Below are 27,442 nucleotides of genomic sequence, written 5' to 3' on the forward strand. Positions count from 1 at the left end.
AATCATTTTAACAATTAAAAACAAAAATAAAAACTCCTTATTGAAAAATTGGTGTTTGAACACATAGAAAAGTAGCCATTTATATTGTCACATGCCTGTCCTGTCTTGTGTGCACATGTGGATTTTGTCTTTCTGAGCATGTGCTCATGTATTGTCTGATCCCTCCCCCTTGTTATCTGATTAGTGTTGATTTCTCCCACCTGTTCCCTCTTGATTTCTTCCCCTTTATGAGCTCCTTGTGTTTGTCAGTCTGTGTTGGATCCTTGTGTAATGTCTGCGTCTTCCGTCCTCCCCGTGATTCTGTTGGTTTGTTTAAGTTTGTATTTATATTATTCTATTATGTGTTTTTCCCCCTCATGGGTTTTGTTTTGAGTTTGTTTTATTTTATAATAAATTATCATTTTCTGCACTTGCGTCCTCGCGCCCTTTTCCCTTGTCTGTGACGTGACAGAAGGATCCAACCCTACATTGAGGACTCAGCAGAAGATGGGTAGCTTTCTTTTTTCATCTCCCTCCAACTATCTACAACTTGCTAGATATGGGAGCTTTAACTACATCCGTCAGCAGGGGTCTGACGTGAGGGACTTCGCCTGCAGTCTCCTCATTAAAATAGATCACATGACTTACACTGAGGCAGAGATTAAAGAGGTACTGAACATCTGTTTGGACATGCCTCTCAGCCCGGGGGAGATGGAAAAGCTGGGGCATCTGGGATTCTGGGACTTTGTCCATCATATTTGACATCTTGGAGAGCCTGAACATCCTCGGCTAGCAGAATCCCAGCCCACTGACGGTTCCCTTCCATCTACTGTCAGTGGAGGCCCCAGCCCTCCGATGACCCGGAAACGGAGAAGGAGGAGGAGGAGCAGGCCTACCCTGTTAGATAACTCCGTTGGAGAGGATTCAGCTTTGGGGGTTGGAGAGCCGGTGGACTGTGTTCCGGTGGTCCCTGTACCGGTGGATCGTGTTCCTCCGTGCGCCGCTGAGGCCGCTGTTTTGAGTTTGTTTTATTTTATAATAAATTATCATTTTCTGCACTTGAGTCCTCGCACCCTTTTCCCTTGTCTGTGACGTGACATATATGAATTGGAATAAGAAAGAAAGTAAATAAATAAATGAAATGGGAATTTACAATGCAATATGCATTTAAGACATTACAAGGACTGAGACAAGTTCTCACTAGTGCTAAGTACATTAAAGGTATATTTATTTAAATTAATATATGGTCGCACCACCTGACATTTTCTGCATTTTAAAACTGTTTTGCTTAAAAAAAAAATGATCTTGAAAACCTAATTCGTCATTGACCCATTTAACATTTATTTAATTTTGTATATAACTATTTATAACACGAGGTGAATTCAGATCGATTGGGACCGTTTTTCCAAGTCACCTCAATGGCAAAAATTGTCCCAATTCACCCTGAATACTGTTACTATTCAAAACATGTTATGTAGCTTTACGCGACTCCTGTTTTATGTAAATCTCTTTAGTATTAGGCGGTCTGAGGTAACGGTAGGCCTATTAAAAGAAGTTGCAGATGAAATGCAAGAACACTTCCTCTATAAACGCGTGGAAACGCTCAGTTTTGTAAAACCGCTGCTCATTTTTCAGCTGGGTCCAGTTGTTTTGGAACGCCAAAAGAACGCAGAAATCGCCCTTTGCGTGCCGTGTGAACGGCCCCTAAAATTACAGGCTTAGGACCACGCCTGTCCTAGAAGGAGGAGTGGGTGAAGGCGTACGAGCAGAAATATTTCACTGTCGCACTTTACAGCTGCAGAGAAACACAGGGGGGAAAGTTAGAAAAATGTCTGGCGTGGCATCCACACTCGCCAAGAAGAGAGCCCTGGCGGCTGGCTTTGGGACGAACACCAATGCCGTGAAGTACCTGAACCAGAACTTTGAGAGTCTGAGAAGTGAGTGTCTGAGCCGCGGGGATCTGTTTTGTGATGTAACGTTCCCAGCCGCTCCCGAATCTCTGGGCTTCAACGAACTCGGTCCACGGTCGTCAAAAACCAGAGGTGTGGTGTGGAAAAGACCTGGGGTGAGTTCCTGCCAATACACATGAATGTAGTTTTACCATAATGCATCATATACCAAGGAAAATGATCTATCTATCTATCTATCTATCTATCTATCTATCTATCTATCTATCTATCTATCTATCTATCTATCTATCTATCTATCTATCTATCTATCTATCTATCTATCTATCTATCTATGAAAATTCTTTCTTTTCTTTCTTAAAAAGTAATGTCTGCCAACACATGACTCATCTCATAACTATTTGAATGGAAAATATTTAACATTTTAAATGCTAAATTTTTTTTGGAAAACTTCATGTCAATGCTTTTGCACTTTTTATGCAGGAACTGACCTCCAGCCCTGAGTTTATTGTTGGAGGAGCTACAAGAACAGATATTTGCCAAGGAGGTTTAGGTAAGTAAACACCCCTGCTGTGTACAATATAACAGTCCAAAAGGTGTTCATTATGAGGAATTACCAGGAACATGTAAGTTCGACTAAATGTGTATTGTATTTTGTGCAGCTATCTTGGAGTTGGAACCGTCTTATATTTATTAAATATTAGGGAATTCCCATCTAAACATGTGGAAACATTTTTAGAAACACACCCACTGTCTCTGAGTATTCTGTTCCCATTTAGTATTGCTCTGCTGTGAGACCCAGTAAAGTTACTCAGACATCAGAGGAGTCTTTGTGTACTTTTTGGGTGAAATCTTAGGCATTGCTGATTTCAGTTCCTCTGTTTGTTTTTGTTTTACTTGCAATGAATGTTGAGCATATGGAGAAATATTCAGTCTGTGTCCATAAAGCGGAGTGTGATACACACCATTGCATAACACGGAGCGATTTTTGCAATCCTTGCCTCACAAGGCTCCTTATGTATATCTGGCTCTGTATATGCTTGTAGTAGGTGCACACATTTTTTTAATTTTAATCTTTTTTGCATTTTTTTAAAACATGATTATAATAAACTGTGGATGAAAAGTTGTTTTATAGACACATTTTATTGACTTTACTTGAATTAGTTACCATTTTTGTGTATTTGGCTGGATATCAGTTTCTTTACAAAATAAACTATTGTGATTTCAGGTTTTTATTACTTTTTATTTAATTTTTTTGATAGTTTGGTCAGTTTGAGTTATCTCATTATATACATATTTGATTGAAGGGACATGTAAAAACAAAAAAACAAAAAACAAACACTCCAAAGAGTCGTAAATTATTGCATGGAATGAAATGCATAGCCCTAGTTTCATTCTTTAAGAATAGGAAATAGTAGTTTCAACACACACCATAAAGCGTGTTAGTTTGACTGTTACTACAGTAACACTTTCAGTGTTGTTTTACATGGTGGTATCACTAGGAACATATTGTCATAGCTGTATGAATGATGATTCATACAACGGAAGAGGAAACCGTTTTTTTAGCCCAGCGAGTTAAAGGCATTTTGAGGCCTAATCAGCTAACATGTTTGTGAAGAAACTGAAAGGTGATTTATTTAGAGGCAACCAGCTAAACTGAGTTGTCTTTGTGAAGGTTGTGGAATGCTAAGGATATTTAGGCAGTAATAAGTGTGTAGGCCTACAACAAACCGCTGGAGGATAGAATCTCAGTGCTTGTAATTGAGCATGTGGGAAGTAAAGTCTTAAAGGGATAGATCACCACAAACATAAAAACCCTGTCACCATTTACTTACCCTCATGTCATTCAAAAACCCCTGGCGTTCTCTCTTCTGTGAAACAGAAAAGGATACATTTTAATTTATGTAGTTTACAATGAACTTTAATTCATTAGGGTTTTTTGAAATGCTTTTACTCATGACACATTACATTTTTGCATTGGTAGAAAGTTTCCTTATGAGTATTAAACGGATAATTCACCCAAAAATAAAAAAAACTCATCATTTACTCAGCCTCAAGTTGTTCCAAACTTTTATGAACTCAAAATATGATCAAAGACTGGGTAACCAACAGCTGATGGGCTCCATTGACGTCCATAGTATGGGGAAAAAATACTATGGAAGTCAACTGTTTGGTTACCGACATTCTTCAAAGTATCTTCTTTTGTGTTCAGCATAAGAAAGAAATGCATACAGGTTTAGACCAACATGAGGGTGAGTAAATGACAATTTCCCTTTTTGGGTGAACTATCCCCTTAAGATTTATAATACCTGTGCAGCTGTTCATTTTGGTAAAGTTTGTAAAACCTTCATAACTACAACTAAGTTTTCTTTCTGCAGGTGATTGCTGGCTCTTAGCGGCCATTGCGTCACTAACCCTCAATGAAGATGTTCTGGCTCGTGTCGTACCATCCAACCAGGGCTTTGGGCAAGACTATGCTGGGATTTTCCACTTTCAGGTAAACAAAGTAAACATGAAAGTGTGTTGAAGTTGAACTTAAAGATAAGACCCGATGAAGTTTTAAGGAATTAAGCCTCGCTGGGATGTCGATAAGGTGTTGAGTGATTGCTAAATATTTGCTATAGTTTTCTGGAATGTTGCTTGGGTGTTGCTAGGTGTGTTCTAGCTGGTTGCTAGGCAGATATGTTGAATAAATAATGATCTCTCTTTAACAGAGACTAGATTGGCTCGGTTTTATGGGTTGGAATGGTGGAATGTTTTTGTCAGGGCAGGAAGTCAAACTGACTCATATAGACGGACAGCATTGATCCCAGAGGAAGTGCAAAGTTCCTCTGTGTGCTCAGGCTTGCTGTATTTTTATATTCCACTTTTTGCTATGCGACTGAGTTTAATTATATTTAAGCATTTAACTGTAAGGGATGCCAGTGATGATTCACAGGACTTTGTGAGGCGGTGCTTTGGCTCTTGATTCTGTGTTATGAGGTTGTATTTTAATTCTCATCTGCTGTGATTCCTCCATAATTTAAGTACATTTGTTTTGATGGTTGCAGTTGTGGCAGTATGGGGAATGGGTGGATGTGGTGGTAGATGATCGATTGCCCACTAGAGATGGAGAACTGCTGTTTGTTCATTCCGCCACAGGCTCTGAGTTCTGGAGCGCCCTGCTGGAGAAGGCCTATGCAAAGTGAGTCATATAATCTTCCCTTTGTTGGGTTTGGCATGTTTCTCTTGCGTCATAACAGTCACAATTGCAGTCTAGCTTTTCAGTTTTTAAGTAGTCTATTAAAATGATTAAAAATATATAATTTTTAGAATAATTATTTTAAAAGTATTTTATGCTCACCAAGGCATTTATTTGCCAAAAATACAATAAAAACATTAATACTGTTTTTTAAAATTTCTGTTTGAATATTTTCAAAGTTAATGTTTTTTTTTTAATTATTATTACATTTATTCATGTGATGCAAAGCTGCTTTCAGCATAATTCCCCATGTCTTCAGCGTCAGATGATCTTCAGAAATCATTCTGATATGCTGATTTACTGCTTATTATTCTCAATGTTGAAAATGGTTAGCCCCTTTCACAGAGATTCCAGAAAAGACACGGATAATGTGTCCCTGGATCATTTGTTTTTGGTTAAATTCACTCTGCCAGTGATTTTCTGGAATCTGTGTGTGTGTTCACACACATCCTGTAAAGATGCCCTAAAGACACATGACGTTGATGAGACGTGTTAGGATCTGCAAATTCTCTCTCTTTTTCAATCAAAAAACTAGCATTGCAGGATGTTTTTGCATTCCCAAGAAGGCACTCTAGCTATCTGGCAATTTTATGGAATCAATGCACTGTGTGAAAGGGGCTTTTGATAAATAGCAAGTTCAAAGATAATTTTATACTACTTGTAATAAAACTATGTTCCGATCTGAATTCATTGCTCAAGAATATAGATTTGTGTGTTTGTTTAATTACTTAGCTACTTGGTGAATATGTGGTTAGAGCTTTGCTAAGTGATCTAGTAAGTCATGCATACACAGGCCCGGCTTAAGAACACGTAGGGCCCTGAGGCTATAGCAAACCAAGGGCCTCCTTTATAGTAGCCTCAAGTGGCAACCTCCAGAATTTTCTCTTGGAGCCAATACGGAAGTGACTTTAACTGCAATTCATCGACTGGCCCTCAAAGTGACACTGTGTTCTCTTATTCAGGGTGAATGGATGTTATGAGGCTCTTTCTGGAGGCTCCACAACTGAAGGTTTTGAGGATTTCACCGGTGGGATTGCAGAAATATACGAGTTGAAAAGCGCACCATCCAACATGTTTCAAATCATCAAGAAGGCCCTGGACTCCGGAGCTCTGCTGGGATGCTCCATAGATGTATGAAGTCTTCGGCACACCTAAAGATGTTATAGGAATAATTCACCCTAAAATGAAAATCCTGTTATATTACCAGTTCTTTGTTCCTACAGATCACCAGTGCAGCAGACTCTGAGGCCATCACTCATCAGAAGCTTGTGAAAGGACATGCTTACTCTCTTACTGGGGCAACTGAGGTTATTTGTCTCAGTGTCTCTCTTTTTTTTGGAATAGACTAAATTCTAATTCCTTGAATTAGATGAAATTTAGACAATTTCCTGTGCATTCTCTCAGTGAAAGAAGGCTTATACTAAAATTAAACTGTAAATGTATAATGTATGTGCAATTTTGTCAGGTTACTTACCGAGGTCGAAAGGAGAAGCTGGTCAGAGTTCGTAATCCTTGGGGTCAGGTGGAATGGACGGGGGCCTGGAGTGACAGGTAAGACCCTATACAGTACAATACAAAATTCAAAATAACTTAATTTATTAAAGGGGTGATGAATTGAGAAATCAACTTTCCCTTGGGCTTTTGATATATAAAAGGTAAATATAAGAATATCCTCTAAGTTTCAGAGCTGAAAACGTCATTGTTAGTCAAAGAAAAGCTTTTATAGACACCAGGCCCAGAAAATGATCTTGTGCTCATCTTGACGTCATCACACGATGAAACCGCCTCTACAAAATAATAAGCACGTGTAATTCAGTAGCCCCGCCCACCGACTCATGGGATCACGCTAGCCAGCAGCAATAAACATGTCGACGAAGATAGCAAGTTCGAAGAAGCAAGCTTCCTTCGGATCATAATATTAGGAATGTGTGATACTTCATTTATTTTTAATGAAGTTCCAGCTGACATGGAGAAGACATGTATGTGTGTTCGCTTCATTTCACTGCGGAATCATGTGAAAACAAGTCTCAGGTGCTGGATTTGCAGATATATTGAGATTAAAACACAATGTTGTGCCTTCTAAACTGGATCCAAGAAGGTTGTTGCGCTCTTCAGTAGGAAAGATTATTTTTCTTTCAGGTGCGTAGAGCCACTGAGGATAGCAACCTGCTGAAACGTTTGCTCATGCTCCTCTGTTTTTAACTCACTTGCACTTTGCACTTTATTGCACCATGCAATTGAAAAAATAAAAATGATATAGTTTCTTAGACTTTTAGTCTTTTTTGGATTCAGTGTGCGGTCAGCCATCTCTTTTGTTTTTCTAAATTGGATCCGACAGGAATGGTGCGGCAAGCTTATGTGAGTAAAACGTCTTTTTTATATGTAATAGTAGTCCCAGGGCTATGTGTTTTCCAGACGGGATTCCAAAACGTACGCCCGTGGCAGGCCAGTGAATCTCAAATACTGAAATAATTCCTTTCTTGATCTGGGCGGGCGTGTGTGTGTGTTTGTGTTTGTGTTTGTGTGTGTGTGTGTGTGTGTGTGTGTGTGTGTGTGTGTGTGTGTGTGTGTGTGTGTGTGTGTGTGTGTGTGTGTATGTGCGACCTGGTAATCCCTACGTTATGGGGACAAAATGTTTTTAGGTCCCCATGAGGAAAACATCTTATAAATCACACAGAAGGAGTTTTTTTGAGAAAGTAAAAATGCAGAATGTTTCCTGTGATGGGTAGGTTTAGGGGCAGGGGCAGTGTAGGGGGATAGGATGTCCAGTTTGTACAGTATGAAATCCATTACGCCTATGGAAAGTCCCCATAAAACATGGAAACACGACATGTGCGCGTGTGTGTGTGTGTGTGTGTGTGTGTGTGTGTGTGTGTGTGTGTGTGTACGTGTGTGTGTGTGCATGTGTTTTTGTATGTATGTGTGTGTGTGTCTGTGTGTGTGTGTGAGAGTGTGTTTGTGTGTGTCTGTGTATGTGTGTCTGTTTGTGTGTGCGTGTGTGTGCGTGTGTTTGTGTGTGTCTGTGTGTGTGTTTGTGTGTGTGTGTGTATGTATGTGTGTGTGTGTGTGTGTGTGTGTGTGTGAGCCTGTTTATGTGGTTTACGAGGACACAAATTTGTATAACTACATGGGTATTACACTGGTATTACACTATAAATGTGGTTTATGAGGACATATCAAATGTCCTCATAATTCAAATGGCCTTAAAAACATACTAAATGATGTTTTTTTGATAAAGTAAAAATGCAGCATGTTTCCTGTGATGGGTAGGTTTAGGGGCAGGGGCAGTGTAAGGGGATAGAAAATACGGTTTGTACGGTATAAAAACCATTACGCCTATGGAGAGTCCCTGTAAACCACATAGACCAACATGTGTGTGTGTGTGTGTGTGTGTGTGTGTGTGTCTGTGTGTCTGTGTGTCTGTGTGTGTCTGTGTCTGTGTGCGTGTGCGTGTGTGTGTGGTTTGCACTTATATCCACTGATCGGGCTGGCCATGTAATACAGAAATAATATTCCAATATTCCGCGGGTGGATGAAATAATATTCCACGGGTGGATGAGAAATAAATCACTGTTTGTTTGATGAAGACTTTTATGAGCCCTGTGATTGAGAGAATCATTCTGGTTGCCGCTTTTAGAACAATCCCTCCCTCATGTGAACTCAACTGAACAGGGGAACTGAAGCTCTTTAAATATGCAAATCTTATCCAATCCTAGCCGTGGGCGTTTACTTCCAAGTCTCCAGTGCGGCACGCCCATCAAAACCCAGCGTTGAGGAGAGAACCTCAAACCAGTGTAGAAAATAGCCCATTATTTATTAGTTTTTGAATGTAAAAACTGCACGAACGTCATTAGTTGACCTCAGACAACAGTATAAAAAAATTGTAAGTTCATAACACCTTTAAAGTCTTTATTATATTAATTTATAAGCTTGAAATTGAGCATTTGTCGCATTATACAGTAGCATATTGAAAATATTACTTAACCTTCTTACATAATTATATCTATGTACCCTGTATTTTAGCTCTTCTGAGTGGAGCTCTGTCGATCCATCTGAACGTGAGAATGTGAAGGCAGACGACGGAGAGTTCTGGTAAAATCAAATGCAGTTAAAACTATGTAACCACATCGCCAAAGCTTTACTTGGCACAGTTATTCATTTCCTGTTTGCACTTGTGCAGGATGTCATTCTCAGATTTTGTGAGGCATTATTCACGCTTAGAGGTCTGCACTCTGACACCAGACACGCTGTCCTCGGACTCTGTCAAACACTGGAGTGCATGTAAATTCGATGGCTCCTGGAGAAGAGGCTCTACTGCTGGTGGCTGCAGGAACCATCCATGTAAGCATGTTTATGTTTAACCTTAAAGGTGAAGAGTAATTTCTCTAACACTAATGGCATTGGCAGTAAACAGATTTGCAATCTTTTTAAGTGCACATGGCATAAAACATCGGCTCTACCAATGCCATGAGTTTAAGGAGTTAATGGAAGCTGTCAGTGGCAGATTAGAAAATGTCTAGTAGCACAGTGTTGGATTTTTGTTTTTTAATTAATTACTATTATTATTATTTTTAGTTTTTTTTTAAAGAAATCAATGGTTTTATTCTGCAAGGATGGATTCATTTGGTTAAATGTCTCATTAAAGGCTTTTACTTTCTTACAAAAAATATATATATATTTCAAATAAATGATGTTCAACTGAACTTTGTATTCATAAAAGAATCCTGGGAAAAATGTAGCAGTTTTGATGGATGGATGGATGGATGGATGGATGGATGGATGGATGGATGGATGGATGGATGGATGGATGGATGGATGGATGGATGGATGGATGGATGGATGGATAGATAGATAGATAGATAGATAGATAGATAGATAGATAGATAGATAGATGTGGATAAAATTAAAGATATGGTGCTGGAGTGGTCAGGGTGTTGCTATGTGGTTGCTAGGGTACTCAAGAGTGGTTGCTAGGGTGTTGCTATGTGGTTGCTATGGAACTCTGGGAGGTTTCTGTGCAATTGCCAGGGTACACAGGGTGGATGTTAGGGTGTTGCTATGCGGTTCCTAGGGTACTCATGGTGGTTGCTAGGGTGTTGATATCTGGTTGCTATGGTACTCAGGGTGGTTGCTAGGGAAAGAAACCCATGCCAAATATGCAACCTAAGAAATTATATGTACTGTAATCTTAATTATTTGTCTTCCACAGACACCTTCTGGATGAATCCTCAGTTTAAGATCAAACTAGAGGAGGAAGATGATGATCCTGATGATAATGAAGTAGGCTGCAGTCTGGTGATTGGCTTGATTCAGAAGAACCGGCGCAAAATGAGGAAGTCTGGAGAGGACATGCACACCATTGGCTATGCCATCTATGAGGTGAGGTTGCTAAGAAACAAATGTTTTATGTGATTTTTATTGTAATGTTTATGGCATAACCTGTGAAGGGCGCTGTTTATACATCCATTCTTTTTTGCTTTCTTTCTAGGTGCCTTCACAGGTGAGCACAATGGAAAAACCCAAATAGGATTTTTGAAAATAAAGATGTGGAGCACTAACATAAACAGTATACTTTTGTGTGTGTGTGTGTGTGTGTGTGTGTGTGTGTGTGTGTGTGTGTGTGTGTGTGTGTGTGTGTGTGTGTGTGTGTGTGTGTGTGTGTGTGTGTGTGTGTGTGTGTGTGAGCCTGTTTATGTGGTTTATGAGGACACAAATTTGTATAACTACATGGGTATTACACTGGTATTACACTATAAATGTGGTTTATGAGGACATATCAAATGTCCTCATAATTCAAATGGCCTTAAAAACATACTAAATGATGATTTTTTGAGAAAGAAACAATGCAGCATGTTTCCTGTGATGGGTAGGTTTAGGGGCAGGGGCAGTGTAGGGGGATAGAAAGTACGGTTTGTACGGTATAAAAACCATTACGCCTATGGAGAGTCCCTGTAAACCACATAGACCAACATGTGTGTGTGTGTGTGTGTGTGTGTGTGTGTGTGTTTTATACTCATTACTCTTTATAGTCAATAATAACCACTGAGCAACCACATAGCAATGCCTTAGCAACCACCCACAACACCCAGCATAGCATTGATGTTAGCATAGGCAAAACCGCACATTTTCTTCAGAAAATGTAAACATCCTCTGGTTCTTGATCACCTCATTGCAGTTCCATGGGCAAAAGGATGTTCATCTGGATAAGAACTATTTCCTGACCCACGCTCAGAAAGCTCGATCTGAGACCTTTATCAACCTGAGAGAGGTCAGCACCCGCTTTAAACTTCCTCCTGGAGAATATCTCATCGTCCCTTCCACATTCGAACCGCACCAGAACGGAGACTTCTGTGTGCGTGTGTTCTCCGAGAAACAGTCTGAGATGCAGTAAGGACTCTCTTGTTTTACTGATTCAAAAATTATTGATAAGCTCATCTTGATAAGATCCTGTTAGTGTCTTCAACATGTGATCAAACAAAAACTATTACATTACAAGTGATCTTGAGAAACCTGTCAAGAAATGACAAAACTTGCAGTTAATACTTGTGCAATTATCTTTTTATTTTTTTAATTCTGAATTTATTTATTTATTTATTTATTTATTTATGTATTTGTTATAAATACATTTATTTATTTATTATAAATACATTTATTTATTTATTTATTTATTTATTTATTTATTTATTTATGTATTTGTTATAAATACATTTATTTATTTATTATAAATACATTTATTTATTTATTTATTTATTTATTTATTTATTTACACAAACTATGACAGCAAATCCAGGTCATGAAGATTTTATAGTTTTAGAAATTATTGTAGTCAATGGAAAGAATTGTGTGTGTGTGTGTGTGTGTGTGTGTGTGTGTGTGTGTGTGTGTGTGTGTGTGTGTGTGTGTGTGTGTGTGTGTGTGTGTGTGTGTGTGTGTGTGTGTGTGTGTGTGTGTGTGTGTGTGTGTGTGTGTGTGTGTGTGTGTGTGTGTGTGTGTGTGTGTGTGTGTGTGTGTACTTGTCTACCTATCTAACAGGGGACCTTGGCGTCGTTACACACTCACCAACAGGGGACCTCTGAGCCAAGAGGGGACATTTTTCAAGTCCCCTGTTGGTCATGCATTAAATCATGTGAAAATGAAGTAAAACACTAAAGAAATGCTCTGGTGATTTTTTAAATGTTTGACCAAGTAAGGACCTACAGGTGTGTGTGTTTAAATCATGTTAAAATCAAGAAACAACACTCTGGTGAATTTTTAAAAATTTTGACCAAGAGGGGACCTAAGAGTGTGTGAGTGTTTAAGGCCATGCTCAGCAGCTCCCCTGTAGGCTGGAGCAGGAACTGCAATAGCCCTTAAACACACGTCGTTCACACACACACACACTCCTCTATTGTTTGAATGGCCTGCTGTCCTCTGACTCTAGAGCTGCTGTTTAACAGGCTGCTTACTAAAGGAACAAACATCATATAGATTATGTCTCTTTACTAAATACCCTGACTAGTTTCAAACTTTGCATTACTTTAAAATTAAATACTACAGGATCCAAGAAAAAACGATTAAAAAATCTAAACAACCAGGATGTAATTAGAAAAATACATCTGCCATCAAAATGTGTGTGTCCTCAGTTTCTACAAATAAATATAGTAAATACCATCCATCATGGCCGTGGACAGACCGTAAAACTTTATTAAATTATTAAGGGATCTCATTCAATGCTTTTGTAAACATTTTTTGTTTCTGTGTATATATATAACATTTTAATGACAGTGGCCTATAATTATTGAAAAATAATGCATTATTTTATTTATATAAAAAAAAAGGTATGGTAAATGGGACAAACTTTGCATCTAAAGTTCTTTTAAACAAGTGTTAACATAGACATTATTAAAAACATTTTATTTTAGCCAAGTATTTGTAAAAATAATGTGTGACTTTTGGCCCATAAAAAAGGCCCATCTTACCACCTTATACATTTATGAGCTTTTTAAACTAACCACTTTTGATTCATTTATGTTTAACAAAATGATGCAGGTCCCCTGTTAGATAGTAAATCACGACGCCTGTGTGTTTGCTGTGACATTTCTTATAATCACAAACACACTGCAAAGATTTAGAGGTTTTACAGCAATACCTGAGTTTAAAGGGTTAAATCAAGCAGAAATAGCTCTCTAATGTATTAATTGCAGGTCATTATTGAATAGTGATTACGTTACACACACACTGACTCAGGTCCCCTGTTAGATAGTAAATCACGACGCCTGTGTGTTTGCTGTGACATTTCTTATCATCACAAACACACTGCAAAGATTTAGAGTTTTTACAGCAATACCTGAGTTTAAAGGGTTAAATCAAGCAGAAATAGCTCTCTAATGTATTCATGGCAGGTCATTATTGAATAGTGATTACGTTACACACACACACTGACTCAGGTCCCCTGTTAGATAGTAAATCACGACGCCTGTGTATGGCTGTGACATTTCTTGTTGTCATAAACACACTGCAAAGATTTAGAGGTTTTACAGCAATACCTGAGTTTAAAGGGTTAAATCAAGCAGAAATAGCTCTCTAATGTATTCATGGCAGGTCATTATTGAATAGTGATTACGTTACACACACACACTGACTCAGGTCCCCTGTTAGATAGTAAATCACGACGCCTGTGTATGGCTGTGACATTTCTTGTTGTCATAAACACACTGCAAAGATTTAGAGGTTTTACAGCAATACCTGAGTTTAAAGGGTTAAATCAAGCAGAAATAGCTCTCTAATGTATTAATTGCAGGTCATTATTGAATAGTGATTACGTTACACACACACACTGACTCAGGTCCCCTGTTAGATAGTAAATCACGACGCCTGTGTGTTTGCTGTGACATTTCTTATCATCACAAACACACTGCAAAGATTTAGAGTTTTTACAGCAATACCTGAGTTTAAAGGGTTAAATCAAGCAGAAATAGCTCTCTAATGTATTAATTGCAGGTCATTATTGAATAGTGACTACGTTACACACACACACTGACTCAGGTCCCCTGTTAGATAGTAAATCACGACGCCTGTGTATGGCTGTGACATTTCTTGTTGTCATAAACACACTGCAAAGATTTAGAGGTTTTACAGCAATACCTGAGTTTAAAGGGTTAAATCAAGCAGAAATAGCTCTCTAATGTATTAATTGCAGGTCATTATTGAATAGTGACTACGTTACACACACACACTGACTCAGGTCCCCTGTTAGATAGTAAATCACGACGCCTGTGTGTTTGCTGTGACATTTCTTATCATCACAAACACACTGTAAAGATTTAGAGTTTTTACAGCAATACCTGAGTTTAAAGGGTTAAATCAAGCAGAAATAGCTCTCTAATGTATTAATTGCAGGTCATTATTGAATAGTGATTACGTTACACACACACTGACTCAGGTCCCCTGTTAGATAGTAAATCACGACGCCTGTGTGTTTGCTGTGTCATTTCTTATCATCACAAACACACTGCAAAGATTTAGAGTTTTTACAGCAATACCTGAGTTTAAAGGGTTAAATCAAGCAGAAATAGCTCTCTAATGTATTCATGGCAGGTCATTATTGAATAGTGATTACGTTACACACACACACTGACTCAGGTCCCCTGTTAGATAGTAAATCACGACGCCTGTGTATGGCTGTGACATTTCTTGTTGTCATAAACACACTGCAAAGATTTAGAGGTTTTACAGCAATACCTGAGTTTAAAGGGTTAAATCAAGCAGAAATAGTTCTCTAATGTATTCATGGCAGGTCATTATTGAATAGTGATTACGTTACACACACACACTGACTCAGGTCCCCTGTTAGATAGTAAATCACGACGCCTGTGTATGGCTGTGACATTTCTTGTTGTCATAAACACACTGCAAAGATTTAGAGGTTTTACAGCAATACCTGAGTTTAAAGGGTTAAATCAAGCAGAAATAGCTCTCTAATGTATTAATTGCAGGTCATTATTGAATAGTGATTACGTTACACACACACACTGACTCAGGTCCCCTGTTAGATAGTAAATCACGACGCCTGTGTGTTTGCTGTGACATTTCTTATCATCACAAACACACTGCAAAGATTTAGAGGTTTTACAGCAATACCTGAGTTTAAAGGGTTAAATCAAGCAGAAATAGCTCTCTAATGTATTCATTGCAGGTCATTATTGAATAGTGATTACGTTACACACACACACTGACTCAGGTCCCCTGTTAGATAGTAAATCACGACGCCTGTGTGTTTCTCTCCTCAACTCCCACAACCCCCCACTCACAATTTACATTTCAATAAGGGAAGACTTGAAAAACCAGTTTGTGAACCACAGGCCAATAGAGCTCAAACTACCAATGTGGCAGAACCCTTCTCAAATAAACTAGAGAAGATGCTGGGATTTGCCCTGCCAAATTAAACTAAATTACAGTTTTTACAATCGCTAGGCCACATTTCTCAATACTTTGGTCATTTTCAAAATCCTTCACACAGTTCTCCAAACCAACTTTCTGCTTCACAGCAGTTATTTCACATTCAAAATCCACAAAAACTAACAAAACACTTAATTCATGTCTCAAATCAAGTGCCAATGATCCACAGTTTAGCTTGCACAGACTGAAGTTGTGATCACTGTGTGAAGAGTTTTGAAAAAGTGACCAACATTTGTTTGACAAATTTGAGAGTGCCAGAGACTTTAACTACACTGTAAAAAAATGCTGTAAAAAAACGGCCACATTTTGACAGTAAATTGCTGTTTTCCATTAAAACAGTAATATACTGTAGAAAACAATGCATTCTGGGTAATATTTGTCATTTTCGAGAAAATAGCCAACAGTAATATACTGTGAATTAACACGCTTAAAGTCGACACTCAGAGGCTGTGTTCAAATTCACTCCCTCTTCCCTTATTCACTATTCCCTACACTAGTTCACTGATATAGACCACTCGACAGAGAGAGAGGAAAGAAGAGAGTGAACTCAGACACTGATGAACACCTGCTGTTATCACTGAAGGAAAGAGAAACATGATTTCATCAACTGAAGATAAAAGAAGACATTAAATCTCTGAAGATCTCATCAGAGGATTGAACAACTCCACAAACAGCATGACCAGCTTCACACATTACTAACCAGACTGACTTTATTTCTGTCAGACGTCTACAGAAGCTCTTATTGAGAATTAACAGATGATGTTTTATTGGTTCTTCTGACGTTACCATTATGGTGATCAGTGTTTGCTTTAGTTGGGCTCTTGAACATCGACGCAATAACATTAGTTATTCTCTCGCTGCTGTAATGGTGTGTTTTCAATACATGTGTTATAGCAAGCAAAGCTGAGAAAAAAACATGAGTTGGTTATGTTGACTATTTAATAATGGTTTAATTCACTAATAATTTAGTAGTCTTATCTATAAACATGTAGTTGACGCTTTATTTTTTGCAGAACTTGAACCCTACAGTTTTATAACATCAGTATTGCAACAACCAGATAATTTGAAGAGCATGGGAACGCTTGTGGTCAAAACATCTGAATCAATCTGACTCACACAGACATCAAGAATCGGCGTATGAATCTCAGCCGTGGTGACACTCAAAACTCCCAGCATGCAATTGCGGCACGAATAAATTATGCTGCTGAATAGCCTGGTTATTTTCTTTAATTCTTATTATTTGCGTTTATTTTTGGTGCTGTTGTTGTGTTGACTTTAAGTAGTGTTTTGTGATGTTCAGAGTTGATCTGTTCGTTTTTTTTATTGATTGTCACCATTGTTGAGATTCATGTGCTGATTCTTCATGTCTATGTGAGTCTAAATGACAGCAGAGAGCAAACTAATTTTTGAACTCATGACTTTATAAATTATATCTAATTCCTAATCAGTGGTTAATAATTTCAGAAGGGTCCCAGTTTAATAACGTAAAATAAGAGTTTATATGTGTTTTTAAAAGAATGGGCTTGTTTGGGGAAGAAACACTGGACAAGATTAACAAGCTAAACATCCTATTACAATTATAGCAAAACATAGTCAATCATTTCTGACCATGGTTTTTTTCTTGGCTTTTTTTGCTACAATAAATGTGTTTACGAAACACACAGTTATAGCAGACTGACTATCATTACAAAGTCAAGGGCCAAGATCCCAACTGAAGCAAACACTAATCACGATAAGGGTGACCAAATATTTTCAATTAAACATCAACACCTAAAGATCTGATAATTCCCAATAAGAGCTTCTGTAGACGTCTGACAGAAATAGAGTCAGTCTGGTTAGTAATGTGTGAAGCTGGTAATGCTGTTTGTGGAGTAGTTTAATCCTCTGCTGAGATCTTCAGAGATTTAATGTCTTCTTTTATCTTCAGTTGATTTCATCTAAAGCTGTGGCTGAAGTCAGTTGTAGTTCTTGTGTTTCTCTGTCCTTCAGTGATGTTTGTTAACAGGTGTTCTCAGTTATCACTTAATTCATCTCTTAATTATCTCATGAACTTCATCAATGCTTCAATTACTCTAACACTCTGTAGTGTGTACACTCCTCAGTGTTGATTTAAAACTGAAGATTTTGCTGTGGGGTTAAAAGGGTTAAAGGGGTTAGATGAAAAAACCCACAGAGGGAACCGTAAATTAACAGTAAGAAACTGTAAATTCATTTACAGAAAAGTTCTGTAAAAAAACGGCACTTTACTGGCAACCAGAGCTGCCAGTAGATTACCGTTAAATCAAGGAAAAACAGTAATATACTGTAAAACATAACAGTCTAATTTACCAGATGATTTAAGATATTTTCACTGAAATATTAGTGCAAGTTAATAGAAAAAAGTTGTGCAAAGTCAGTAACTGATAAGGAGAGTAAATATTAAAATGACCTGTGTTTGTGTTGTTGCACAAGATGATATAGAAGAGATGTTTTAGTTGAATTCATTAGTTTTGTGGGTTACCGTTGTGCTGAAGAGTAGAGCCTGTGCTTCAGTCCAGGATGAGCAGAGAAACATTGATGATATGCTGCCTGATGCTTTATTTAACGGCAGTGACTGTGTTTGCTGATGCAGTTATGAGCCGTTTGTTGAGTAATTTATCACATGCGTGTGTGCTATTGCTCACAATGAACCGCAAAAAGTGAAGTTAAAGTCATGTTTCTAAATTATTTCACTACTACACCTTACAAGTGTGAAAGGACTCAAAGGAAGTTTTACGATACAAACACCTATAAATACTAGTTTTAAAATGAGAACTGTTTGAAGCAATCAGTTTTCCAAATGAAAAGTTACCTTTCATGGTATTATTACGGTAAAATACTGTAAAAAAATGAGAGCTATATATAAACAGTAGAGGGCTGTAAATTAACAGTACATTGCTGGCAACCACAGCTGCCAGTAGATTACCGTTATTTTACGACACAATTTAATGACCTGCATTTAATACATTAGAGAGCTATTTCTGCTTGATTTAACCCTTTAAACTCAGGTATTGCTGTAAAAAATCAAAATCTTTGCAGTGTGTTTGTGATGATAAGAAATGTCACAGCAAACACACAGGTGTCGTGATTTACTATCTAACAGGGGACCTGAGTCAGTGTGTGTGTGTAACGTAATCACTATTCAATAATGGCCTGCAATTAATACATTAGAGAGCTATTTCTGCTTGATTTAACCCTTTAAACTCAGGTATTGCTGTAAAAACTCTAAATCTTTACAGTGTGTTTGTGATGATAAGAAATGTCACAGCAAACACACAGGCGTCGTGATTTACTATCTAACAGGGGACCTGAGTCAGTGTGTGTGTACCGTAGTCACTATTCAATAATTACCTGCAATTAATACATTAGAGAGCTATTTCTGCTTGATTTAACCCTTTAAACTCAGGTATTGCTGTAAAAACTCTAAATCTTTGCAGTGTGTTTGTGATGATAAGAAATGACACAGCAAACACACAGGCGTCGTGATTTACTATCTAACAGGGGACCTGAGTCAGTGTGTGTGTGTAACGTAAATCACTATTCAATAATTACCTGCAATTAATACATTAGAGAGCTATCTCTGCTTGATTTAACCCTTTAAACTCAGGTATTGCTGTAAAAACTCTAAATCTTTACAGTGTGTTTGTGATGATAAGAAATGTCACAGCAAACACACAGGCGTCGTTATTTACTATCTAACAGGGGACCTGAGTGAGTGTGTGTGACGTATTCATTATTCAATAATGACCTGCAATTAATACATTAGAGAGCTATTTCTGCTTGATTTAACCCTTTAAACTCAGGTATTGCTGTAAAAACTCTAAATCTTTGCAGTGTGTTTGTGATGATAAGAAATGTCACAGCAAACACACAGGCGTCGTGATTTACTATCTAACAGGGGACCTGAGTCAGTGTGTGTGTGTAACGTAATCACTATTCAATAATGACCTGCAATTAATACATTAGAGAGCTATTTCTGCTTGATTTAACCCTTTAAACTCAGGTATTGCTGTAAAAACTCTAAATCTTTGCAGTGTGTTTGTGATGATAAGAAATGACACAGCAAACACACAGGCGTCGTGATTTACTATCTAACAGGGGACCTGAGTCAGTGTGTGTGTGTAACATAATCACTATTCAATAATGGCCTGCAATTAATACATTAGAGAGCTATTTCTGCTTGATTTAACCCTTTAAACTCAGGTATTGCTGTAAAAACTCTAAATCTTTACAGTGTGTTTGTGATGATAAGAAATGTCACAGCAAACACACAGGCGTCGTGATTTACTATCTAACAGGGGACCTGAGTCAGTGTGTGTGTAACATAATCACTATTCAATAATGACCTGCAATTAATACATTAGAGAGCTATTTCTGCTTGATTTAACCCTTTAAACTCAGGTATTGCTGTAAAAACTCTAAATCTTTGCAGTGTGTTTATGATGATAAGAAATGTCACAGCAAACACACAGGCGTCGTGATTTACTATCTAACAGGGGACCTGAGTCAGTGTGTGTGTAACGTAATCACTATTCAATAATGACCTGCAATTAATACATTAGAGAGCTATTTCTGCTTGATTTAACCCTTTAAACTCAGGTATTGCTGTAAAAACTCTAAATCTTTGCAGTGTGTTTATGATGATAAGAAATGTCACAGCAAACACACAGGCGTCGTGATTTACTATCTAACAGGGGACCTGAGTCAGTGTGTGTGTAACGTAATCACTATTCAATAATGACCTGTAATATTCAATAATGTAAATACATTGGTGTACCTGACAATAATCTTAAATGAGAGATGTGGACTGATCATATACTGTAATTATGAAGACACAACAGAGAATGAATTTCTTAAAGAAATGACTTTTCTGTAATGTATTAGGTATTATGTCTAAGGTATATTGTGTTTGTGTGTGTGTGTGTGTGTGCCTATTGTGATACCAGATGCCTGAGTAAACAAGTTAACTTATTTTAATGTGTTGACTAAAATACTAAAACACAAGAAGACTTGTGGACTAACTAAGTGTAGTGTGTTACTTGATGTTACATCTTGTAACTTTATTGCGACTGTGTAATAAATATATTTAAAAATAAGCTTCAAAATAAATTAAAGTATTAAAGTATATTTTAGGTTACAAATAAACACTTCTCAGTACATTCAAAAGAACACAGTTATTATAAAAAGACATATTATTACTTGACACATTATATAGTCTGTACGAAGCTTAACTGCATTTATGTTATTTATTTGTAAAGACATGTAATGGTGGAGATGGCATATATGCCAAATGCATATATATATATATATATATATATATATAAAATGAAGACAGACTTGACTGCCAGCTCACTTCACATTCACACACAGCTCCACTGCAGACTAATGGAGGTCCCCTGTTGGATAGGTAGACATCGGTCACACACACACACAGCTCCATTAGAGTCTATGAAGGTCCCCTGTTGGATAGGTAGACATCGTTCAGGTCCCCTCTTGGCATATTTTTAAAAAAATAAAAAAATGCTTATTTGAAATTATATTATGAATAAGGACCTTAAAAGAAAATTTTGTATGTGATTTTTGTTTCTTCAAAATGACTAGAAACACAGGTCCCCTCTTGGATAGTGTAGAGTGATAGTCCCCTCTTGGTAATATAGACGTGTATGTGTGTGTGTGTGTGTGTGTGTGTGTGTGTGTGTGTGTGTGTGTGTGTGTGTGTGTGTGTGTGTGTGTGTGTGTGTGTGTGTGTGTGTGTGTGTGTGTGTGTGTGTGTGTGACCTGGTAATCCCTACGTTATGGGGACAAAATGTCCCCACAAAGATGGCAATATCCGAAATCCTTGTCCTTGTGGGGACATTTTTAGGTCCCCATGAGGAAAACATCTTATAAATCACACAGAAGGAGTTTTTTTGAGAAAGTAAAAATGCAGAATGTTTCCTGTGATGGGTAGGTTTAGGGGCAGGGGCAGTGTAGGGGGATAGGATGTACAGTTTGCACAGTATGAAATCCATTACGCCTATGGAAAGTCCCCATAAAACATGGAAACACGACGTGTGTGTGTGTGTGTGTGTGTGTGTGTGATTTGATTTGATTTGCCTTTGTATGATACACCAGTAGGTTTATCTACCATCCCCATCTCTTATTTCCTCCAGACAATGTGATGACCCTGTAGAGGCAAACATAGAAGATGTAAGTCCCATTTTCTTTTGCGTCTCTCCACCTCCCCCATGACGCCTTCTGATAATCTGTGAACAGTCCTCTCTATGAACACAATAAGCTATTTTTTTTAAAACAAACAAAGAAAGAAAAAACTGGGTACAATAAAGTGACATTATTCTACTCATCCTTTAGCCATCAAATATTGAAAATGAAACTTAAAAGTGTTAAAGCGTTAACAAATTACTTTCAACAGAATATGAATTACCACAAAAACTAGATTCGGTCCACAGCAATATTACGGATGTGTTAAATATCACTTTAGTAATATATGTCTTTTCTATGTAACATGCAATCAAATCTAGAGTAAAAGAATGCAGCACCTGAAAAGAGCTATTACCACATACTCTTGTGATACTGTTGTTAAAATACCTAGCGTCACAATATTCTTCTGAAATCAGAAATAAAAACGTATCCAGTCAAACTGATGGATAAGGATTATTCGTTTTGCAACTTTATAATATGATATATTTTTGAGTGGAAGCTTCCCAAACCAAAAGTCCCTTCTATAATTAAAAAAAAAAAAAATTTGGATCATAAAACTGCCATTTATTACTGTGAATATCAACAATAAACCTCTTTTCTGTCTCCTCAGGACACAGTGTCTGAAGATGAGGTCGATGCTGGCTTTAGGGGACTGTTTACTAAACTTGCTGGAGACGTGAGTTATTTTAGACCCTGCATATGTCCCGTTCCCACCAAGAAAAATAAAGATATCCATAACAATAACTGTATTAGCATCCACACCAGCACTGCAGTTTTGTGGCCTGCCGCTTTAAATCATTCCTCTGTGCCGTTATCGTAGAGTTGTGGTGTGTGGACTCTGCTATTCTTTTATATGTAAAATGATTTTTAGAAATACATTTAAACGTTATCGTTATCCTTGGTGTGAACGGGCCTTAATGCTCATGGATTACTTTACTTGACATGTAAATTGTAAAAAATGTAATAATGTTTGCTCTTACCTAAGGACATGGAAATCTCTGCCATTGAGCTGCGAACAATTTTAAACAAAATAGTTTCTAAACGTAAGTGTTTTCTTTGTACATTATTATACAAAAAAAAACATATTCATAAAGATATTTAGTTAATCATTTTTCTTCTCTGTACAGGAACCGATATAAAGACAGATGGTTTCAGTATGGATACTTGTAGAGTCATGGTGAACCTCATGGATGTATCCTTTTACAAATAGTCCAATAGGCAGTTGTTAAGATGCTGTATTCATTAGTGTTTCTGAGTGTTTGACTTAACTCTAGTACAGGATAGTGGCAATGGTAAACTGGGGTTATCTGAGTTTGCCACTCTTTGGAAGAAAATTCAAAAGTATCTGGTCAGTTTGTCTCAAAACTCAAAAATGCTACATTCATATGCTTCTCATGGGTTAACTCAGGGTAACATCCTCTTCATTCCTTTTTAGGTCATTTATAAGAAGAATGACATGGATGGGTCCGGCTGCATGAGTACACCAGAAATGCGAATGGCTTTGAAAGAAGCAGGTACATTGACCTTCATTCAAACCTTTCATTTCAAAACACATTTTCAAAGAAGGATTTAATGAATTTTAATAACCCTGTTAAAAAAACAGTATATGCTGGTTAGGTATGTTTTGAACCATGGCAGCCGGTTTGAGCTGGTTTAAGCTGGTCATGAACTGGTTTAAGCTGGTCAAGTGCTGGTCTTAAGCTGTTTCTAGGAAACTATCTCCAGCTCAGGACCAGCTACCCGGCTTGCGGCTTCAAAACATACCTTTTTTCAACTGGGACATTGCAGTCAGTACATTCCTGAAAGCCATAATAGGAGGTATTTGCAAGCAGCAAGTGAAAATTTTATCAGAGTAACTTGATTTATTTGTAATCATTTCCCAGGATTCTCTCTGAATGACTGCATTCATCAGAATCTGGCTGCGCGTTATGGAGACGCAGACATGACTATCGACTTCGATAACTTTGTGTCCTGCGTGATGCGTCTGGAGATGATGTTCAGTAAGAGCCGTGAATTCCTAGTTCTGATTGTTTGAGAGATTGATTGTCTAGAGTGTTCATTTGTTTCATTTTTTATTATATGGCTATAAAGTACTGGAGGTTTGTTGACCACATTGCAGTTGTAAATCGCTTTACTACATACTTTCGGAATTGTCTCGTTATCTGTTTAACGTGAAAATTTAAAGTCAAACTTTAAAGTGCCCCTAAAGGGTGTTTTCACGACTCATCATCAATCCTGAAGTTGGTCATATTGGTGGCACTGAACATAAACAAGGCCACTGAGGCCCCGTCCACACGGAGACGCGTTTAGCTGTATACGTATAAATTTTGTACCGTATCAGCGTTTCGTCCACACGGATCCGGCGTTTTAGAAGCATGCATCCGATATTTTTTAAAACCGGGTTCCAAAGCGGATAAATCTGAAAACGATCATCTTCCGTCTTAGTGTGTACAGCGAATCCGTATATTTTCTGAAACGGTGATGTCATCACACTACGTCCAGCACGGTGAAAGAGTTAAGGGATACAACTACGGACACTGGGCATGCGCACATCAATATCGCGTCATTTAATGACCGTATCTGCATTATTGTAAGGGTATGTTTTGGGTTGGGGTAGGTGTAGGCATTAATAAAACACATCTGTTAAGTAGCAAATGTATTTATTGTTATTTTATTGTGAGATTTTGCCTCACCTCCAAACACTGCTATACCCCATAGACAGTAAAAGAAATGGACATATACCCCTGCTAGCCACAACTCTTCTTCTCCGTTTTTTAGTGTATTTCTGTGGCAGAATTACAGCGCCACACACTGGCCTGGCATGCAAACTACATCGTTTTTAGCCCGTTTTTGTAATCTCGTGTGGACGCAGATATTTCTTGAAACGAGGGGAAAAAAAAGATCGGATTGGGAAAGCGCTTGCTTCGTGTGGACAGGGCCTGAACCGAACAGAACTCACAAATTTAGCTGATTTTTGCTGCTGTAAATTGTCAGTTATTGTCGTGTTTTGGGCTGTAGTAATTGGTCGCACAGGAAAAAATTTGTACTGTAGACTATAGACTGCCAAAAGTTATAACAAATCAAGTAGAAGAGTGCAAAAACTGTCGGAGGAAAGAAGGCGTTTGTGGTTGGCCGAACTGAACCAGTATTTCCAAAACATTAGACAACTAAATATAAGCTACTAAGAATAACAAACTAGCCTCTCATTAATTAAATTCTTTGATAAACTAACTGAAGAGATAGCTGGTGCAACAAATTATAGAGCAGCCTGTACGAATCTTTACCACCTATTAACTTTCCTGACGTCAGGTGCTTTTCTGCTCAGAGTATTATTTTATTTTTATCTACTTCAGGCTCTAAGAGCACTGCTACAAAAACACGAGGCGCCCGGTGGCGCACCAATAGCGTACAAAATGCTCACTGCCAACAGAAAACCATTTTAAAAAGGTGCGTCTCCTGGCAAAAACGCATTCTGTCTGATCTGGGCCTTACTTCGTGCACAAACTTTTGTGGGTATACACAAATTTACATAAAGCCAGCCTATATGGTCTTCATTGGCTGCCCGTCAAACCCTGTAGTCGCTGAGGCCTAGAAGAGTTTGGTTCATGTTGTCAACATGTTGAGAAGACATTGTTAAACTGATGCTTTCGTTACTGTTCATGTCAATGTTAAGTGCTCAGGAAGCCTCTGGAGCTTAAATTTAGACACGGTAATATGCGTTCCGTTTCCGACGTGCTGTAAGTGTTAGACCAATCACAACAGACTGGACCATTTGACCAATCAGAGCAGTGTAGGCTCCCCAGAAAATAGGCGATGTGCAATGTATATTGAGAAAATAAAAGTGTTTTTGACCTTTGATGCTTGTAAAGCTAGGAGACCTCCAAAACAAAACCAGGAGCCTAAAAACTGCATAATAAGGGCACTTTAAGTAGTTTTGTATAAAAAAGACCTGAAAAATGTCTTTGTGTCATTACCACCTTGTATGTTTTCAGTAGTCCAGAAGCAAATATATATATATATATATATATATATATATATATATATATATATATATATATATATATATATATATATATATATATATATATATATATATATATATATATATATATATATATATATATATATATATATATACATTTTTGAGTGTTTGTTTACATAAATTAAATTTCAACAGCAAAAAAAAATTTTTATTTTTTTTTTTATTTTTTTTAGAAGTGTTCAAGAGGATCGACGTAGACGACAGTGGGTTCATTGAGTTGGACTTCTTCCAGGTACTCAATGTCTTGCAATCTAATAGCATGTCTTAGTGTTTATACATTTTATGTTTAAGTGTTTTAAATGGTTCTTTTTCTTTCTTTCAGTGGCTGACATTTGCTATGATTTAAAGGGCCAGAGGATTATTGTATTTGTATTGTGCTAGTTAACTTACACAGATAACAATCATATAGATAAATGCTTAATTAGTATAGTGGACCATCTGGAATTTGTAAATGTGTCCATTGTACTACAGAGATACAAGTATAGTTAGGTTTGTATTGCACTTTCCCTTTTATTTTGGTGCTTGCAAGGCATCACTGTTTTTTTGGGAGGCCATTTTGCTGCTGTTGTGTATGTGATTGATTGACCAAATTGTGTGGGTTGTTGAGGAGAATTGTGCAATTACTTTAAGATACTTTATCAGATATATGGTTTTCACGTGGTCTACGATAAAACTGTTAAATAAGATCCCAAGAGCGATCCATATATAGATACCAGATTATTGTGTCAATCTTGGAAGCGGCCAGAAAGCAACAACATAGCAATACTCTGGCAATGACCCTCAACACCCTATTATCTTGTTTTTTTTTCTAGCAAGCACTGCTCAAATTTTTAGAGAAAATGTTAAAAACATTTTTACATTACTGACCAAATTTTTTCTGCCATTTTCTATTGAAATTTGAATAGAGCATATTTTAGGTATTGACCATTTTAAAAATAACTAAATAAAAAGCTACATTAGCATGACAAAGAAATATGATTTGCTATTGATAATCAGTGCAGGTGGTATTAAACTATATTCTACAAAACTGTAATTTGGATTTTTGTGTTTTTAATGCACAGACTCTATTCAAACTTTAGTTTGTAGATAATTTATAGTGCTAATATAACATGCCTTTTTGTGAACTTTATACTTTTTAATGAAATTCAAGATTTAAGCTTTTAAACCAAATTTTGTTTTTGCTGCCTTGCAAGCATTGTTATTTCTTTTTTTTGGAATTTAAAAATGAGTACAATACGCAGCCTTGTTGCTGTAGAGAAACAAATAAAGTTATCGTTTACTATAATGTACTCATCCCAGTGTTCAAATGATTCATTTACTTTTAAAGGGTTCATTTATTTTTTATTTAATTTTCAGGGAATTTCTGTCAATAATTTTCACGAAAATCAAGGTTTTCCTTGCGCGTCCCAAATTGTATTTTGGTAACACAGCACCGTCAGTTTAATCAACTATAAATACATTTTAAACAAATATTTATGATGGGTGACTCTGTAATAAAGTTTTAAAAAATAATAATGACACCTTATTTGTCGATGCTGCTGCCATAGTTACTTTCTCCGCAGAATGCGATTTTTTTTTTCTCCGCGAACTATAAAATACATTAAAAATATATATATA

General features: G+C 37.3%; 1 protein-coding gene across 1 annotated transcript; it reads left to right on the plus strand.

Moving 5' to 3' along the window:
• The first annotated feature begins 1,620 nt into the window (after positions 1-1,620).
• On the plus strand, positions 1,621-27,114 carry capn2a (calpain 2, (m/II) large subunit a). Its single transcript, XM_067421043.1, has 21 exons — positions 1,621-2,044; positions 2,370-2,439; positions 4,265-4,383; positions 4,937-5,070; positions 6,090-6,258; positions 6,351-6,434; positions 6,593-6,678; positions 9,151-9,219; positions 9,308-9,468; positions 10,337-10,506; positions 10,616-10,627; positions 11,303-11,514; positions 21,735-21,771; positions 22,394-22,459; positions 22,769-22,826; positions 22,911-22,975; positions 23,063-23,131; positions 23,219-23,297; positions 23,667-23,783; positions 25,999-26,057; positions 26,148-27,114. The coding sequence occupies exons 1-21, from the start codon at positions 1,808-1,810 to the stop codon at positions 26,169-26,171; spliced, it is 2,097 nt and encodes a 698-aa protein (XP_067277144.1). The 5' UTR covers positions 1,621-1,807; the 3' UTR covers positions 26,172-27,114.
• The last annotated feature ends 328 nt before the right edge of the window (positions 27,115-27,442 follow it).

The sequence above is a fragment of the Pseudorasbora parva genome, chromosome 17 (assembly GCF_024679245.1).
Source record: "Pseudorasbora parva isolate DD20220531a chromosome 17, ASM2467924v1, whole genome shotgun sequence".
NCBI classification, from domain to species: Eukaryota; Metazoa; Chordata; class Actinopteri; order Cypriniformes; family Gobionidae; genus Pseudorasbora; species Pseudorasbora parva.

Bases quoted from the DNA above. Each gene is read 5' to 3' on its own strand.
- capn2a (XM_067421043.1), top strand. From the start codon at position 1,808: ATGTCTGGCGTGGCATCCACACTCGCCAAGAAGAGAGCCCTGGCGGCT. The intron at 6,259-6,350 runs GTATGAAGTCTT...TTGTTCCTACAG, and splicing joins TGCTGGGATGCTCCATAGAT to ATCACCAGTGCAGCAGACTC. The intron at 6,679-9,150 runs GTAAGACCCTAT...CCTGTATTTTAG, and splicing joins ACGGGGGCCTGGAGTGACAG to CTCTTCTGAGTGGAGCTCTG.